The sequence below is a fragment of the Phyllobates terribilis genome, unplaced genomic scaffold (assembly GCF_046119375.1).
Source record: "Phyllobates terribilis strain yellow unplaced genomic scaffold, ASM4611937v1 Scaffold_3__8_contigs__length_932513732, whole genome shotgun sequence".
Lineage (NCBI taxonomy): Eukaryota > Metazoa > Chordata > Amphibia > Anura > Dendrobatidae > Phyllobates > Phyllobates terribilis.
Window position 1 is genome coordinate 464,543,528 of NW_027362763.1, and position 18,099 is coordinate 464,561,626.

Here is an 18,099-nt window from a genome sequence, read left to right on the forward strand (position 1 = left end):
TTATTTTTATTTCTACAACTGAAAAAAAACAACACAAAAATATTGAAAGAAATTAATTATTCCCTAAAATCATACTGCAAAACATAGATTTTATATTGGAAACAGGTACAATAGATTTTAATTTGTGTTTCCTGTACTGAATTCTCATATCTTTGAGATGAATATTTTTTATTGAATTTAAAGTAACAAAGAAATCCGTGCTGCCAGGAAACAACTATTGTCCATGATTCCCATTAGGACAATTTGCCTACTCCCTCTCTCAAGCAAACATACCAGATACCAAATTCATACTCCAAACCAAGCAGCTATTGAGCATTTTTTCCTTGTCTTTCCTTCCTGATTTCACTCAGCCTAAGCAAACTGTCTTGCACATCTTAAAACAATTTGGCATTGGAATTATCAGCCTGGCCAAAAAGAGTTTGTTTTGTTAATTGCTGTTGTTAAGCCTAATTACTAAATGAGGGAGGAGCTGATTCAAGGGGAGGGAGAAGCTTGTAGTAAGGAAAAACTTTAAAATCCTTGAAGCAGTCTGGGAGAGGGTTAGTGCCAGTGAGAGTGTGTATACAGCAGACAGTGAACGCATGTGAGTTAGTCACAGATGTTACACATGGACTAAAACTGGAATGCACTTATGCTTCACTGAATTCCTGCTATATGGAAATAACGCAAGGTATCGCTTCAAATTATTTCATTTTATGTGATATTTTGTTAAAATAGTTGCAAAATAGTTTCAATTCTGAACTTGAATTTTAATCTTTAAAATCTGCTTTTTATGATATTTTTGTTTTCTTGTGTGGAAATGGCAATTCTACAAAATATGTTTCAGATAGAAAAAGAATATTGAAAATCATTTTTAGAATTTTAGCACTTAGAGGCATTCTGCTCCTTGAAGTAAAAGGTGTGGGGCTCCTGCTGGTTTTCTTTTGTTTACTGGAGACACTGTTGAGTAGCAATGTTTACTTTTGTCAATCTTATTTATACTAGTTAATGTACTGTACTAGATAACTCTACTTCCTGGGCCCAGTATTTCAGCCTGGAACCCTGCTTGACAAATGGTTTCAATTTGACACTGTTTTATCAGTTAAGCTTCTGCTGGGTGCTGCTTGCTTCTGCTTTATCACAAAAAAGTGAGTTATCTGAGGTACATTGTTAACAGTCTGACAATCCTCTGTGACAGAGATTGATGTGACGTACAGTGAGCCAGCTACACAAAGCATGCTTCTAATATACACCCGGATGCTTGGAGGGAGTCACTGTCTTATGGCATTCCAAATACAGCTACCAAACGAACTGGCTCCTGTAATGAGCAATGTGTTTTCTCTGTCTTCTTTTAAGCTGTATACACTGTATTGATTACTTCCTTAAGTTGTTGTTACTTATACTACTACTAGTAATGTCATTGTGCATATCTATCTATCTATATATATATAATCTCTTGAGTACAATTTTTAATTCTAAGCCTCGGTTAATATATTTGATGCGTAAAATAAGGGTCAACTGATATCATTCCTCCTGTTGCCATTTTTTCAAGTTTGACAACTAAATCTTCAGCTTGTCAGCACGCGTCTGTCTTGTCCTTTGAGCTTAATGAAAAGTACATTTTAATCACTGGTGAGCCAAATTGAGCATGATTAGCTGTTATTACAGATTAGTGGACAGTATTGTCTTGTGTTGGACAGTATTGATCTGGATGTGTGTCACAGAGATGGGTTTCACCACACTTCTGGCAGCTTTTTGCTATGTACCAGTGAACTCTGCAAGGAGGGGGTTGGTGGCAGGCAGGCAAAAGTCCAGATGGGGCAGAAGACGGATCCTGAAAAGACCGTGCCAGGAACTAGGTCAGGTACTCGGAGAGATTATATGAGCCACGCATCATCCCCCGTGTGGCAGGAGGCAAGACAAGCAGCGCACAATTATGAGGAATTAGAACAGCAACAAGTAGTGGAGATTTATCAGCATTAATTGTCCATTGTCAGGACAGGGCCTTTCTTGCAGATCACGACTGCTGCCAACCTCGTAATACCTCTAATGGACTCTCCATTGTAGGATTATCTCTTCTAAGAACAAGTTCTTTCTTCAAGAAGAAGAGTTGCTTAGGGAGTTAAAATAGCCATCACTGTGCCGTGTCCCCTTCATTTTAAGAGAGGAAGTTAAAAGAGGACTTGGTGTTGTTCTTCTGTCAGCAACTGTATTCCTTCAGGGGACTGGGACATACCCATTGAACAATAACCGCATTACTCCACCTTCCTCAATGAGACCCATCAGAAAACAATAGCTTGTTTGATAGTGGTAGAGATAAGTCAGGGCATTATCTTATAGAGTCATTTTTCACCTTTATTACCCAACCTTCTCTGAATTTTGTACGGTAAATAATCTGAGAGAGATAAGAAGTCTGTGTGTATGTATGTATGTATGTATATATGTATATATATATATATATATATATGTGTTACCATAGAGGCTCTCAATCTATAAGGCACTGAGGAATGTGTTGGCGATATATTCTAAGAGTGTGTGTGAGTTTACATACACATTATATATATATATATATATATATATATATATATATATATATATATATATATGTGTGTATATGGAGAGAGAGAGAAATCAGCATGTGTGTAAGGGCTCGTTCAGATTAGCGTATTATACGGATGTATTCTGTCTGAGTAAATGGCTGTTTTTTCGCATGGCCCATGAAGAATCGCAGCATGCACTAGTCTCTTCCGTAAAGCATCCGATTTATACAGATCCATGGCTATTATTAACATAGGTAACTGTATTTCATCATGTACATTTTAAGATGTTGCTGTATGACAACGGATGCCACACAGATGACAATATGGATGAAATTTGGCTGAGTTTTCTGGATTAAAAAATGAACAATTTTTCATACCCTGTTCTGATAAAAACACTGCCATATTTATGGAAAACATGATCACTTTTAAGGTTTTGCAGCCACGTTTTTGAGGGATACAGTGGGGTAGATGTACAGAAGTATGGCAGCCTCTCTTTGTCTACTATATCATTGATAATCCTCTCTCCTTAATGACTGCCCCAGTATGTCCATAGCTATAGGTAACTTATTCTACAGACATAGGCGACTGCTTTGGGAAATTCTAAGATCAGCCCGAAGTCGCAAATGTGAAAGCAGCCAGCGCCGAGCAGCGCATGAGAACTGCTGATTTCTGAGGTAATTGAGGTTTTTTGGGGACACGAGGAAGGAAGAAATTTAGTAAAAAGCTCAGTCATGATTTTTCGACTTACAGATTCCAGTCAATGACAAAAAAGCACGTAGGCAACGGGCGTCCTGTGACAGTGAGTGGGCACGAAGTGTGGTCGCCACCACAGCATGGCTGCTTGCCCCACACCGCAGAAGCCTGTCAGCCTGCCCTGCACACTGGCGCTGAGACGATGAGAGCAGCTCCATTACCGCCACTAAAGAAAGCTTCATTTACCATAAGAAAACAGCCATTTCTATCCACAGCCGCCTCCTCCCACAAACACCGGGCAGTTTCACTCCGCATGGCTTTATTTTGCTAGAGGAGATTCCATCTGCATCTGAAAGTGTCTGGCAGTGTTTTGTGAGGAGCTGGAGCCACCTTCAGTCAGCCCGCATTGTCTCACCGTGCGCATAGTAAGCAGCAGGCGGCTCCTCATTAACCCCTCCACTGCCCAGGAGCTCAGGCTACTGACTGGATAAGTCACCGGGGAGTGACTAGCGGAGCTGCTCTCAGGCCACTATGATGTCAGCTACCTGGCAGACAGCAGACTAGTGCAGGTAGCATGTTCTGGCCCCTCCCCCCCATGTGACAGCGCTGGGGGTAATTCACACTGACTAGTAATCGGAAGCTGAAGCAGGAAGAGCAAGTAATAAGCAGCGGAGTCCAGCGCAGCGCTGCAGTGTGTGAGGCAGCACCTGCCTGCCAGTATGAGCGCGGCACAGCGAGGTGTGGAGGCTCCGCGGGGCTCTGCTGCTCTGTGCGCTGCCAGCTAGCCGCCTCCAATGCTCTGTTACTCCTCCGGGAAGTGTGTGGACTCTGCCCCGGTAAGACACAACTTACTGCCGCCTGTGTGCTCCTTCTAAGGAGAGGAACTCCTCAGCAGCACGTCTCCTAGTGATGGATTGTTCTATGTGCGACTCACTGCAGCTCCTGGGGGAGAGGAAACTGAGGGACTGCCAGGGAGCTGGGGCTGAACCGAGGACTGGTGCAATGAATGGGAGCTGCACTGGATAGCTTCAATATGTGCAGCTCTTCCTAAAAAGCTGATCTGCAAGTGATGTATACGCTATACATACATTCTGTGTGTAATATATATATATATATGTGTGTGTGTGTGCGCATTACATATGGCTATATATTTATCTATTATGATTTAGTTTGCATTTGTGCTGTGAACTCGGTGGTCATGAATGTATGTGTGCCTTATGTTTTTCATATACATGTATATTGTGTTCATATATTCTGCTACGTACAAAATATTTAGGATTTAGTTTGTCATTTAGTTTACAGTTAAGTTCTGAACTTGGTGGTGATGAATGTGTGTAATATATAATATAATTTGTGGTACGTCCACTACTTTGATTTAGTTTTGTCATACTTCGTGTGTATGTGTTCTGTTTTGAACTCCCCAGTCTTCAGTAGGAGTATGTATGTAGATCTATAGACTGATAATATCTGCTGGAAATGTTGGACTAATGATTACTGTGTAATGAGAGGTGTTTAAAACTTTTAATAATGAAGCTGTGGGAAAGAAGGAGTTAACAAGACCCCCACAACCCCCTCCCAGTAGTCGAGGAGATTTTGTTGTGGCCAGGGATGCTGGCAGGATGTTGAAGATTTTTTTTTTTTTTTTCTATTTTCTTTAACTTCAACAGGATGAAAAAAAAAAAAGTAGACGTCAGAGGAGTTAGATTGTTTTGAAAGTTGTTTGTGAGCTGGAAGCTGGTGGGAAAGTTCAGGCTTCCCCATTCGGAAGAGTCAGGCTTGTAACATGCATGTTCCATTTTTAGTTCATTCAGACGTAGACAGCGGCAGCTTCCTCTTCCTTTCCTTGTTTGTGACACTTTCTAAGGCAGTGCTTCCAAGGGGATCCAGTAATCTACCAGCCAGTACTCCAGGCACACTTCCAAGGAGCATGTAAGATACTGCCACCATTAGTAGGTGATGCTTCTCATTGCTCCTCAGTATATGGTTACGCCAGTTTATAATGTTGATTCATTCCTCTATATTGTTTTATTCCTTATATTTGCTTTAGATTAACAATTTATTTCTCAGATTTACTCAGAAAACCACACGACTATGAGAACTAAGATTTTCTTTCTACTTCTCCCTATGTCAGGCCGCCACACAAGAAACAATCAGTAAAAGTATTGAATTGCCCCGTCCAGAGGGGACATAGCAGACCATGAAAATGGACGTGGAAGGAGCCGACATGACTCTTTGGCCGGAGGCCGAGTTTGAGGCAAAGTGCACGTATATAGTGAAGGATCACCCATGGGACAGCAGCTCCGATGGAAGTAACATTGTCCAAGCACAAGCGTCTCTACCTAGGAATTTACTTTTCAACCACGCACCCAGCTCTAAAGAGGTTAGTGCATATCACTATAGAGTAACTTTCAATAACAATTGCTAAAAACTTGGCCGCATTGCGGAAAAGATCGACCTCCTAGTTGGATCACAGTTTTACGAGTTTCTTGGTCTGAAATGTATAATTGCTTACTTATTTTCATAGATTTTAAGGTTGATGGTACACTTTAAATCCATCCAGTTTAACCTATAGCCTAGGAAGGCAGACACTATTAGGGGAAAAATTATTTTCTGCCTCCACGTATGACAATCGGACTAGTTCCCTGGATCTATGTCCCATCGCAGAATCTCGTGCCCATAACCTGTAATATTGTATTTTCCAAGAAGGGGATCTAGATCCTCTTTAAATTGAGTAGTGAATCAGCCATTACATCATGTGGCAGAGAGTTCGAATCTCACTGCTCTTAAAGAAAAGAATCCGCGATTATGATTAAAGCATCCTCAATACCTTTTAATTTATTTTACTCATTTATATAGCGCCATTACTACCACAGCGCTTTATCAGCTCTGTCCCCGTTGGAGCTCAGTCTATATTCTTTATCAGTATGTGTTTGAGAGTGTGGGAGGAAACCCACGCAAATACGGGAAGAACATACTCCTTACAGATGTTGTGCTTGGTGGGATATGAACTTAGGGACCAGCGCTGCAAGGCTTCAGTGCTAACCACTGAGCCACTCTGCTGATCATTTACATGGCATCAATAGGATGTTGGCTTCTGGTAAATGAGAACTTTATTACAGTAAGGAGCCGTAATCTCAGACAACCTTTCAGACATAAGGTATAAGCCTTGAAGGAAACATTGTTTGGTGTCAGCTCAGGTTCCTCCATAGATTCCAGTGCAGATTGCCTGTCTACATTTCTAACTTTTTCTCATGTCACTGAGAACAGTCTGAGCGGGTGCATTCTTTGCGTTTTTGTTTTTATAAGGGCTGTGGAGTGAGCAACGTCGGTTTAAAGTTTTATATGGCAATTATAGTGAGGTGTACGGCTAAAATCAGCTGTCTTGTAATCTCGAAGACCTTTCCTTTATGCTGCTGCATTCCACAGGTTTCCGGCAGAGCAGCTTCTTAGGATGTTTTCCTTTCCGTACTGCAGCAGCTCTAATAAAGACAGAACATCGATATGATTTCTTACTTTGCTAGCATATTGTTTTTTTATGATATTTTGCTGCTTTGCTTCTAGTGTTTCATATACCTCATGCCTATAAATCGGTGCTTTCCAATATAGTCTATTGCTCATAGAGTAATGTACTAAACACCTATACCAACCCTTTGCTATGTTCTTGGTGCTGTGTATATTTTGTGTGTTTTTTGTATCTAAAATAGCAAATGATTAGATTTTTGCACTTTTTAATGTGTTGTCGAATCATCATGTTTGAAGCAAAGTCAGCAAGTGTTCCCCTTTATTCCCACCACGCAAATTATATTCACCCAGGCTGTTTTTCAGGAGAAGATAGGTTATCAGGCTGTACTCCATGGTTCAGAATGATGACAAAGATTGATTTTTTTAAATTGGTAGAGAGGTCATTGGTGCTTGTAAAGAAATGGAGGGGGAAGATTAAGAATGGACTTGCTAAAAGCCCTCTGCCCCCTCTCCTGAAGTGTTTATAGAAAAGGCCTTGCCCCGGCAATGAATCATAAGGACCTCTGGGCCAGTTCCAGTGGCAGATTCATCCTAGTTTAGATTAGAAGTTGTATAATGGATTTCTAAGCACTTAACAGAGCCATGCAAGTAGAGGGCGAGGCCAGGAATGATCCTGTGTACACCTTTCAGAGTTTAGTAGCCCGAGGAGGACCCATAGTGTAGACCGGACCCAAATCATATAATTTTGCCGCAAGTTCTAAAGTGATATTTTGCCTAATTCACAATTAGAGCAGGTAATTTCAGATGTGTAAACAGTCATCTATGTATTGCTTTGTCACTGAAACTTAAGCAGCAGATGTTTTGGTTTGTTTTTTTTTTGCTTTGACTCTTTCAAGTAAGGGGGTTTTCAAGAAAGCCTTACAAGTGCAATGTGCTAATCATGACTTTAGTAGAAAAAATTCTTACATGAAAGTGTTTTGTGGGGAAGCATGAAACCCTCCTGTTCATTGGTCGTACATCTGTATCTATCATCTTTTTACATATTCTATACATTCTCCTATCCTGTATAGCAGTTCCATTATTTTGTTTCTTTTAATATAGTAACTTTAGTATTCTCCTACGTGCAAAGTCTATAATTTTGTTTGAGTGCATGAAAACTAGCATACATATTTGTCAAGTTTCAATGTAAATGTGACCTGCGAGAGTCTTCAGTGTCTGGATTTTCTCCTGTCTATATCGCCCTCTGTTGACATAGGGGGCAAACAACCTTATCGAGTACATAGTCACTCCCATTTCGCAAGAATTCAGGACAATGGACAGGATTTTCCCCCATCCTGTAAAACATCCTTTGACTCCTATGGGATCTGCTAGTAAAATGCCTAAAATCTATAGAAGAGTGGGATTCTGTCTTTAATTGTCGCTGATTATTTTACATGCATGACTTTCTAACTGGATTTTGTTCCTTGTTTGGACAGGTGACTGGTGTTTTAAGCAAAGAGTATATTCCAAAAGGAACCCGTTTTGGGCCTTTTGTAGGAGAGGTCTACACGAACGACACTGTTCCTAAAAATGCCAATAGGAAATACTTTTGGAGGGTAAGGTTATAATTGATAAATTATTTTTTTTTTTTTTGTGTAACGCCACACTGTATATCCAGAACAAAGGGTGTGATAATTATGTCTGCTAGGAAAAAAGTCTTTCTCATTTCATGCATAGAAAGAGAGGATGTTTGGGGTTGAGCAAACCCCTAAAGTGACATTATTTCTTGTAAGTGAACTGTGAGTCAGCACCCTCACTGCTGTGTAACATGGAAATAGCATGGTTTTGGGTAGTTTCTTTCTCGGTAAACGTGTGAATTTGGTCTGCGCTGCTTTTTAGCTAGTTTTCATTAGTGTAAGACTTCAAATGAAGAGTAAAAAAGGAGCTCTTTCCATACTGCTTCTCTGTTAATATTCAGAAGATCTCATGGGGACAAAGTCAGGGGTGGACATATCACTAATACGGGGGTCCGAGAAGGAAGGGGGCCCTCTACCACCTCCATATACTGTTCTTGCACAGAGGTCCTTTTCTTTTCTGCCACTGGACAAACTTGAGCTTTGAATATTCAGACACAGTGGTTAATTTCCGTCAGTTATTTTCTTTTCTCACATTTTTTTCTCTGTAAAGTCTCATCAGTTTCAAGAACCCTTTTTGCTGTAAATACACATGGATGTACATGGTGTAAAAATTTGTAAAGGTTAATCCTCTAAAATTCCATTGTAACAGTAGACCAAGGCAAAAATTTTGATACCGCAGAATGCAAGTATTTCAAACCTCCAGACAACTCCTAATACTTGATTTTTTTACACCTCCCCCCCCCACCTCCTTTTGTGTAAAACAAGAGCTATTTGGGGTCCATTGACCTGAACACAAAGCATTATTTGTTTAAGCATCAGCCTTTCCTGTAGTCTCACTTTCATAAGCAGAACATCCATGTTAAAAGAAGCATAAAAAGTTTTGTCTCGTGGCATTTTTGAGTCTGATTATACAATCTTTACTCTCTATTGTATTTTTATTTTTAACCATGGATTGTGAAAATGAGACTTCCCTCCCCAGTAAATGCATAGTGCAAAACATCACAAGACAGTGCTTGTCTAGCATGAGGAAAAGTGAGTGTTGGGGCAAAGATTGAAAGACAGGACTGGCCCTGTTCCAACTCTAGTCATTGTTTTGGCAGGTGAAGTTCACCTTTGCTCCACCCAGTGTTCTGTCAAAATGACTACATTCCAGGTATTTATATGATTAAGCGTTAGCTCTGTGACATGAGGAGGAAATTTGGGATGGCCAGGGAAACTGCAAGTGCAAAAGCCTGTTTAGCTTGAAGTAATGTTAATGAGACCGTACTGACTCAGAACCTTTTTTTTAGTGTGTTTGCGTAATCATAGATAAAGTTGGAACAATTAAATATCATTGTGACTATTAAAGGAAGGAGGGACGTTTATAGCATAATAACCATGAGGACATTATTGCCATGCTAGTCTCTAAATAGATTTTTTATTTTTTTTTCTAATGCGGTTTTATTGTATTTGTAGATATATTCAAATAGCGAATTTAACCATTTTATTGATGGCTACAATGAAGAAAAGAGTAATTGGATGCGCTATGTGAATCCAGCCCACTCCATTCAAGAACAGAATCTAGCTGCCTGCCAAAATGGCATGAATATCTATTTCTACACCATCAAGCCTATTCCAGCCAATCAGGAACTGCTTGTATGGTACTGCCGCGACTTTGCAGACAGGCTTGACTATCCTTCTTCTGGAGAGCTGGTGATGAATCTTAGTAAGTATTTATTTTACTCACTTATATAGCACCACTAATTCCACAGACCTTCTCGGCACTGTCCCCATTGGGGCTCACAATCTAGATTCCCTATCAGTATGTGTTTGGAGTGTGGGAGGAAACCCACGCAAACACAGGGAGAACATACAAACTCCTTGTAAAGTGTATATTGAAGGTAATATATGGAAAGTGTCCAGTACTGCCTATGCAGTTTACTGTTGCAACCTATTAAATGATTGCAACAGCCAAACCATTTTTGACAGGGAACCGCAACATCCAATACTTATCTAGCATTTTTTACTAATCCCTGAAGTGGCCAGTTCATCCTTGGCAATACATGTCATCTATGTACTGTTTTTGTTTTTCTAATTTTTCATTAATATAAACTGTAAATATTTTCACATTTGAAATATGGAGCACAAAACTATTTAATTTTTTTTTTTCACACGTTCAGACACCACATAAACCAGTTTATTCGCATGTATTTTTTTAAGCAAGCCATTTGAAGAAATTTCTGTAGAAGTTGTTATTCACTTCCTTTCTTTGGGTTAAGTTGATTGCATCTCTTGCCTTGCGAGATATGTCTTCATCTCACATTTACTGTCAGTTTCCTTTTTTTTTTTTTTTTTTTTTTTAACTTTCACCTATTTGACTACTTGAAACTTTATATTACAATGAGTTCAGCTCACAAATTAATTCTAAGTCAAGAGCAATAGAAAACTACAATTATTTACTCCTCCTTAAGTGAGTTGCCTTATATGCCGTTAGGTCCAGAAATGTTTGGACAGTGACAAGTTTTGGCATTTTAGCTGTTTATTTAAACATATTCAAGTTACACTTATTGAATCACTATAGGCTTAAAGTGCAGACTCTCAGCTTTAATTTGAGGGTATTCACATCCTAATTGGAGTAAGGGTTTAGGAATTACAGCTCTTTAATATGTAGCCTTTATTTCAATTTTTTTAGGGAAATTTCTACAATTATCTCAAAAGCTCTTTAATGCTTTGGCTTTTTCCTCATTAATCCATCATTAATGAAACAGGTAAAAGGTCTGGAGCGGATTCCAGTTGTGGCATTTGGAAGCTGTTGCTGTGAACCCACAACATGCGGTCAAAGGAGTTCTCAATTTTAAGTTAAACAGGCCATCATTGGGCTCCAAAAAAAAGAAAAAAAAATCCATCAGAGAGCAGAAATGTTAGGAGTGGCCATATCAACAGTTTGGTACATTCTGCAAATAGAGCACACTGGTAAGCTTGGGAAATCCAAAAAAGGCCTGGACATCCATAGAAGACAACAGTGGTGGATGATCAGAGAATACTTTTACATGGTGAAGAAAAACCTCTTCACAACATCCACCCAAGTGAAGAACACTCTCCAAAAAGTAGGTGTTTCATCATGTAAGTCTACCATAAAGAGAAGACATCATGAGAGCAAATAAAGAGGGCTCACCACAAGGTGCAAACCATTAACTAGCCTTAAAAATAGGCCAGATTAGACTTTACCACAAAATATCTAAAGAAGCCTGCCCAGTTCTAGAAAAGCATTTTTTGGACAGATGAAACGAAGATCTACCGGAAAGTATGGATAAGACTTAAAACAGCTCATGATCCAAAACACACCACATGGGCATGTATGGCTTCCAATGGCACTGGATAACTAGTGTTTATTTGTGAGGTGACTGAAGATAGAAGCAGCCAGATGAATTCTGAAGTGTACAGAGCTATACTTTCTGCTCAGATTCAAACAAATACATCAAGTTTGATTGGACAGCGCTTCACAGTGCAGGTGGACAATGACACAAAACATACTGGGAAAGCATCCCAGCAGTTTTTTTTAAGGCATAGTGGAGTATTTTGTAATGGCCTAGTCCATCACCAGATCTCAACCCCATCAAGCTTGCATTTCACATGCTTAAGACAAAACTTAGGGCAGAAAGACCCACAAACAAGCAACAACTGAAGTCCACTGTAGTAACGGCCTGGCAAAGCATCACTAAGGAGGAAACCCAGTGCTTTGTGATGTCCATGACTTCCAGACTTCAGGCAGTCATTGCCTGCGAAGGATTCTCTACAAAGTATTAAAAATGAACATTGTATTTATAGTGAAGTTAATTTGTCCAATTACTTTTGAGCCCTGAAATGAGGAGACTTTGTAGAAAAAAGGTTGCCGTTCCTAAACGTTTCACAGAATATTTTTGTTGAACCCCTTTAATTAAACTTGAAAGTCTACACTTCAATTGCATCTCAGTTGTTTAATTTTAAATCTAAAATAGTGGCAGGTAGAACCTAATTGCGAAGATTCAATCACTGTCCAAATATTTCTGGACGTAACTTGGTAAATTGAAACTACTACTAAAGCTTTTTTTTTCTCAGCACTGTTAGGGTGTGTGCACATGGCATCTTTAAGAAGCCTCATAACGAAAAAGAATTGCTACTTTTAAACACTTCACAATTTCTGCATCTTGTAGTTAATAGTATGTTTACAGCAATAGAATTTTTACATTGCTGTGCATTATGATCACTTTTGTGGTGCTTTTGTCAGGCAGGTTCCAGGTGGAAATGGCCTGATTATGAGTATGTACATATGATGTATAGAGACCACAGCCAGCCATAGACATAAGAACTGTCTGCTGTATGCAAAAGCGTATGTCAAGCTCCTTGCCCCAGAGCAAAATGAGTAAATTAAGCCCCTCTTCATAATTTGTTCTTCTACAGATGGCTATAGCTCCACAACTCCAAGGTGTCAGAAGACATAAGCAACTGACAGACTTTTCTAGCACAAATTATACTAATGATAATCTCATGCCAGTGATTAATATCAAATTGTTAAATTGCAATGTAAAGTGGAAAACTAGTTTTAGATTAAAATATAATTATTGGTCTTGGTGTATTTTTACTTCTTTAGCACTAAAGCGTTTCAGGTCCTTTTGTACCTTGGTTTGACTTTTCAAATGTATTTATATTTTTTTTAAATCAAACTTGATTTTCTTTTCTGACATCAAGTGAAAAACAGGTGACCATAAGAAGTAGATATCGAATAAGTCTTGGTTCATCTATTCTCAATCGAGTTTTTAAATTAATATCTTTCTAAATTCCTCCAGAACTATTTCAGGAGCTGGAGAGGCATTGCATAACATGTAAATTCTTACTGTCCCTAATAATTGCTTTGTAGAGAAATGGAAAGATTTGGAACACTAAATAAGTTGATGGTAATTAGTAGTAATATTCAATTCTTTTGGTAATAAAAATAACTATAATTTTCAAATTGTCTAATATTTCGGTTATATTAACTTTAAATATTCATCTTTTTCAGAGCAAAGTTTGATCATCACAGAGGATCAGATTTCTCAAAAAGAGAGGACGCTTCAAAAAAGCACGCCCAAGAAGGAGCACAGTGTTAAGGAGATTCTAAAAAACACACATTATTCAAAACCCAAAGACATCTCCCTGAATAATATTGATGTTGTAACTTCTGACAAAGACATAGAACCACTTAAAAGTTCCAGCCCTGAGAGACCAATATTCCCAAGAGTTATGTATCCATTCCGCTCTCAAATTCATGATGATTATTTAAAGACTACAGTTGGGTATGGCCTCGAGAGATCAAATTATATGATGCATTCACCAATTCAGCCATCAACACCACCAAGTCCTTCAACGAGAAGTAGCCCGGACAAGAGTTTTAAAAGCTCAAGTCCTCACCATAGCCCTGGATCTGCGCTTTCTCCTCACCAACTATCCCAAGAGCACAGAGAATTGTACCCCTTACTAAACAGACCATACAGTGCTGAAGGACTGGCATCCTTTCCCACTTATGCACCTCCTGCAAGTCATCTACCTCCAGCCTTTATACCGTCATACCATCCACCCTACCACAAGTTCTTGCTACCACCTCTTGGTCTTGGATGCAATAGCCTTAACACCCTAACTAACATCAATGCCATGAATAATTTCAATATTCTCCCACGAATGTATCCATTTTACAACAGTATGCTTGGAGGGGGAAGCCTTTCTCATCACATGCTAAACCCTGCAGCTATTCCTGGTTCCCTTCCCCACGAAGGAGGGCGCAGGCTGCTACAGCCTGATCAGCATCGAGATTTTCTCATTCCTGCACCCAATAGTGCCTTTTCCATCACAGGTGCTGCTGCTAGCATGAAAGATAAGCAGATCAGTCCAACAAGCGGATCCCCAACTGCTGGCACAGCAGCAAGTTCTGAGCATGTAATGCAACCTAAACCTACCTCAGCACTGATGACCACCAACAGTGATGAAGCAATCAATTTAATTAAAAGCAAAAGGAACATGACTGGATATAAGACTCTTCCGTACCCACTTAAAAAACAAAATGGGAAAATCAAATACGAGTGTAACATTTGCTCCAAGACCTTTGGACAACTATCAAATCTTAAGGTAAGAGAATATACATACATATGACTTTATATTTTTAGTTTATCGAAGACTTGGCTATCCAATTATAAATTTTGCTGAAAGTCAATAATTTTATTTTATAGGTCCATCTACGAGTTCATAGTGGTGAGCGCCCATTCAAATGTCAGACTTGCAACAAGGGATTCACCCAGCTGGCACATCTACAGAAGCACTTTTTGGTACACACTGGGGAAAAGCCTCATGAATGTCAGGTGTGTATGTTTATTATATATTTATATTGTATTAGAAATTGGAATTGTTTAAACACTATTATGCTGAAATCAGACATCAATGTGCTATATACAAGGAATAACCTCAATATTGTCTTTTGTTTTAGGTGTGTCATAAACGATTTAGCAGCACAAGCAACCTGAAAACTCATCTACGGCTGCACTCTGGTGAAAAACCGTACCAATGCAAGCTCTGCCCAGCAAAGTTCACCCAATTTGTTCACCTCAAACTCCATAAACGACTTCACACTAGGGAACGTCCACATAAATGTATTCACTGCCACAAAAGTTACATTCACATGTGCAGTCTTCAAGTACACATGAAGGGAAACTGTCCAGCATCCCCAAGACCTGGTCTCACAAGGGATGACCTCAGTGTAATTAATGAAGAGATTGAGAAATTTGACATCAGTGACAGCGCAGACAGACTAGATGAAAGTGACATGTCGCCTGCAGTGGAGAAAGAAATAATGACTCTTCTTCGAAGAGAAATAGAAGGTGCAAGTATGAAGGTATCTGTGTCAAGGAGTATGGGAAACAGTTTAATTACATCAGGGTGCAACTTTTATGAACAATCAGACTCCGTCATAAAGCTGCCCCTTAACTCCCCGCTACCTCTGTTACCAGTTAAGGTCAAACAAGAAACCATAGACCAAATGGACTCTTAATGGACTCGTGGGACAAGTGTTATTTATAGGAAGTTGAGGTGATTGCAGCCTAAACATGTACAGTTTTATAATGCTGCGGCATGGTCTTAGTTTATGACAGGTAGAATTCTTCTAGAAGACCAAACTCCAAGAAGGAACTCCGAGTAAGCGTATTCTCAGGGCAAGGAAAGAGGCAGGGATATGGGTATTGCCTACTAATTTAATATTATTATAATTCTAATTATTATTAATGTTAAAAAGACAATCATTTATGTCTAATTATGTGTCACTGAAATGTACTTCATAATTTATTATGCAATTTATCATTACAAAAGCAATAATTTTAAAAAGTTTACAATGACAGGAAAAATCATTGTAATTTCGACTATAATTGTATATATTTAAATGTGGCCATTGATGTATATACTTTCTGCAGTGTCTTTGTTTTGTGTTTATATTTTTTTTTTGTTAAAAGTAAGCGAATTGTAATATGTGTAAAACACCTTAGCTCTCCATACCAATGATCAATATTTTGTTGCCAAAGCTGGACATTACATAATGGAAATGTGTATTTATTTCACTGCACACAAACTGTAGTGTGTGTTGTTTTTTTTCTTTAAAACCCTCTTACTTTAAGAGCATCAGAAAAGTGCACGAGATGTTATAGTAACAATATCCTGCTTATTATGGTTTTGTTCGGTAAACCAACCTTACAGAACACCAAAATGAAAGATACTGTGTGATGTAACAAGGTGCAGGATTGACTACATCACCATGGTCCAGTAGTAGACACGGGTAAAAAGGTCTTTCTTCTGTTACTGGCACTCATCTCATCTATATTTTTTGTGAGTCATTTCCTTTAGTATTTTGTGTTTTGTACATTTATTTGTTGTGGTTAATTTAAGTGAAAAGGGCATTGCAAAATTGTTTGACAAGTTACCTCATTGATTGTGTCCAGTGGTGCAGAAAAAAGCTGGCGAAACCAATAGCTTTGTGACTTTCAAGGAGAAACCAAATATATGCAGTCTACAAACTGCACTTACATTTTGTACTGTTGCTTTGCTTGCTGACTCCAAAGATATTGCAGTTATATGGCTAGATATTGGGGTTTAGGTTACCTACTCTATCCAGGAGTGGATATACTTCCAGCAATTTACACCTTTCGGTTAGTTACCGCACACTGGTAGAAAGTGGTCCATATTAAAATTTACAAATGTCACTGGAGTTCCCCCTACTGGTGACATAGTGACATCACTATAAATAGACTTCCAATGATATCCAACCTAATACTCTAGCATCCAAATGTGACAAAGCACACCTTGAGCATGCATAAACCTAAGATATAGGCAAAGCAGTGGCACTGTTTTATAAACCATTTCTGGCATTGTACAGTCTGATCTTTATGCCGTCCATTAATACAATGCCAAAATTCTGAGCAAAGGTACCAAAAAATACAGCTTTACAAAATTCTCGTTTGTTACAACTGTATACAAGCAGAATTCTGAGAAATAATGTAGCAAGGTCGAAAGTATTAATGTAATATATACCAAAGTATCACTACTGTTTCTGAACACACACTTCCCTTACTTGTTGCCAGTAGTGCTTTTCTGTATTCACTTCGAAGACTTAATGTATGACTGTTTTCAAGATGTTACTTTTTTTAAAAAAAAAAAAAAAATAGGATTTTATTACATGTGAATGTAGCAAACCATGGTTTTTTTTTTTTGTTTTATTGTTTTTCTAAGAAAATCTGACCAAAGTTAACAGGCTTTTTTACTTTGCTAGAACAACAAATTTCTTATGTTTGCATTTTGGTTTACATTGTTATTTATGTGCAAATTGTCAAAAGATGTAAATTAAAACTAAATGTGCGTTTCTTTATACATATGACTTGTTTCTTATTTCTATAGACAACATCTCTTACAGAAAGGGGTAAAGAATCTGCTATACTATTGCAGATAAATAACTCCGCACTCCAATAAGCGAGATACAGGAAAACTTCTTTTTTTTCAGAATTTGGGGAATTTTATTTGATGAAACTGATTGCGCAATTAGCAACGCTAGTTCTTCCTATCTCTCCTTCATCTCTTCTATTAATAGATGAAGGTCTTCGATTTACATATGTTCAACTTTGGATTTCAAAAAAATAAATATTTGAATCTACCTAACTTACTGGAGTGACAAGTTAATTATCTGTAAATTTTAGAGTTGTGGCCAAAAGTTTTGAGACTGATGCAAATTTTTGTTTTCACATAGTTTAAGTATATTTAGATCGTTTAGTCAGATGCTTCTATGGTTACTGAAGTACAAATACATCAAATTTATGCAAAGACCCAATGTTTACAGTGTTGATCCTTATTTTTCAAGGCTTCTACAGTTTGCCCTGACATTCTGGATATTAGCTAATCAGTGCTTGGAGTTTGTCACAATTTTTTTTATTTGTTTTTTTTCTTCATTTGGAGGATTGACCACAGGTTCTCAATGGGATTTAGACTTGGGGAGTTTTCTAGTGATGGAGCCAAAATATCAATTCCTGGAGTTATCACTTCTGCTTTATGACATGGTGCTCAATCATGCTGGGGAAAAAGCATTGTTTACCAACACCTAAATGGCTCCTGGAAGCAGTTGCTTTTGGAGGATTTTTAGTTCTTAGGAAAAAATTGCGAGTGAGCCCACTCCCCTAGTAAGCAACCCTATACCTATATGGTCTCAGGATGCTTTATAGTTTAGCATGACTCAGGACTCATGTTAGCGCTCACCTTTTATTTTCTGGACAATCATTATTCTAGTCTGCTGC

General features: G+C 38.5%; 1 protein-coding gene across 4 annotated transcripts; it reads left to right on the top strand.

Moving 5' to 3' along the window:
• Positions 1-524: 524 nt before the first annotated feature.
• Positions 525-17,185, top strand: PRDM1 (PR/SET domain 1). Of its 4 annotated transcripts, none has more exons than XM_073675776.1 (7): positions 525-670; positions 5,344-5,592; positions 8,150-8,269; positions 9,746-9,995; positions 13,308-14,407; positions 14,509-14,637; positions 14,763-17,185. In XM_073675776.1, the coding sequence occupies exons 2-7, from the start codon at positions 5,410-5,412 to the stop codon at positions 15,321-15,323; spliced, it is 2,343 nt and encodes a 780-aa protein (XP_073531877.1). In that variant the 5' UTR covers positions 525-670; positions 5,344-5,409; the 3' UTR covers positions 15,324-17,185. The 4 variants fall into 4 exon arrangements, with proteins under 4 accessions (XP_073531877.1, XP_073531878.1, XP_073531880.1 ...); XM_073675777.1 differs by lacking the exon at positions 525-670 and adding an exon at positions 3,699-4,048; XM_073675779.1 differs by lacking the exon at positions 525-670 and adding an exon at positions 4,899-5,165.
• Positions 17,186-18,099: the final 914 nt, after the last annotated feature.

Coding starts and splice junctions, on each gene's coding strand:
- PRDM1 (XM_073675776.1), top strand. CDS start 5,410: ATGAAAATGGACGTGGAAGGAGCCGACATGACTCTTTGGCCGGAGGCC. Junction 5,593..8,149: donor ACGCACCCAGCTCTAAAGAG/GTTAGTGCATAT, acceptor TTGTTTGGACAG/GTGACTGGTGTTTTAAGCAA. Junction 14,638..14,762: donor AAAAGCCTCATGAATGTCAG/GTGTGTATGTTT, acceptor CTTTTGTTTTAG/GTGTGTCATAAACGATTTAG.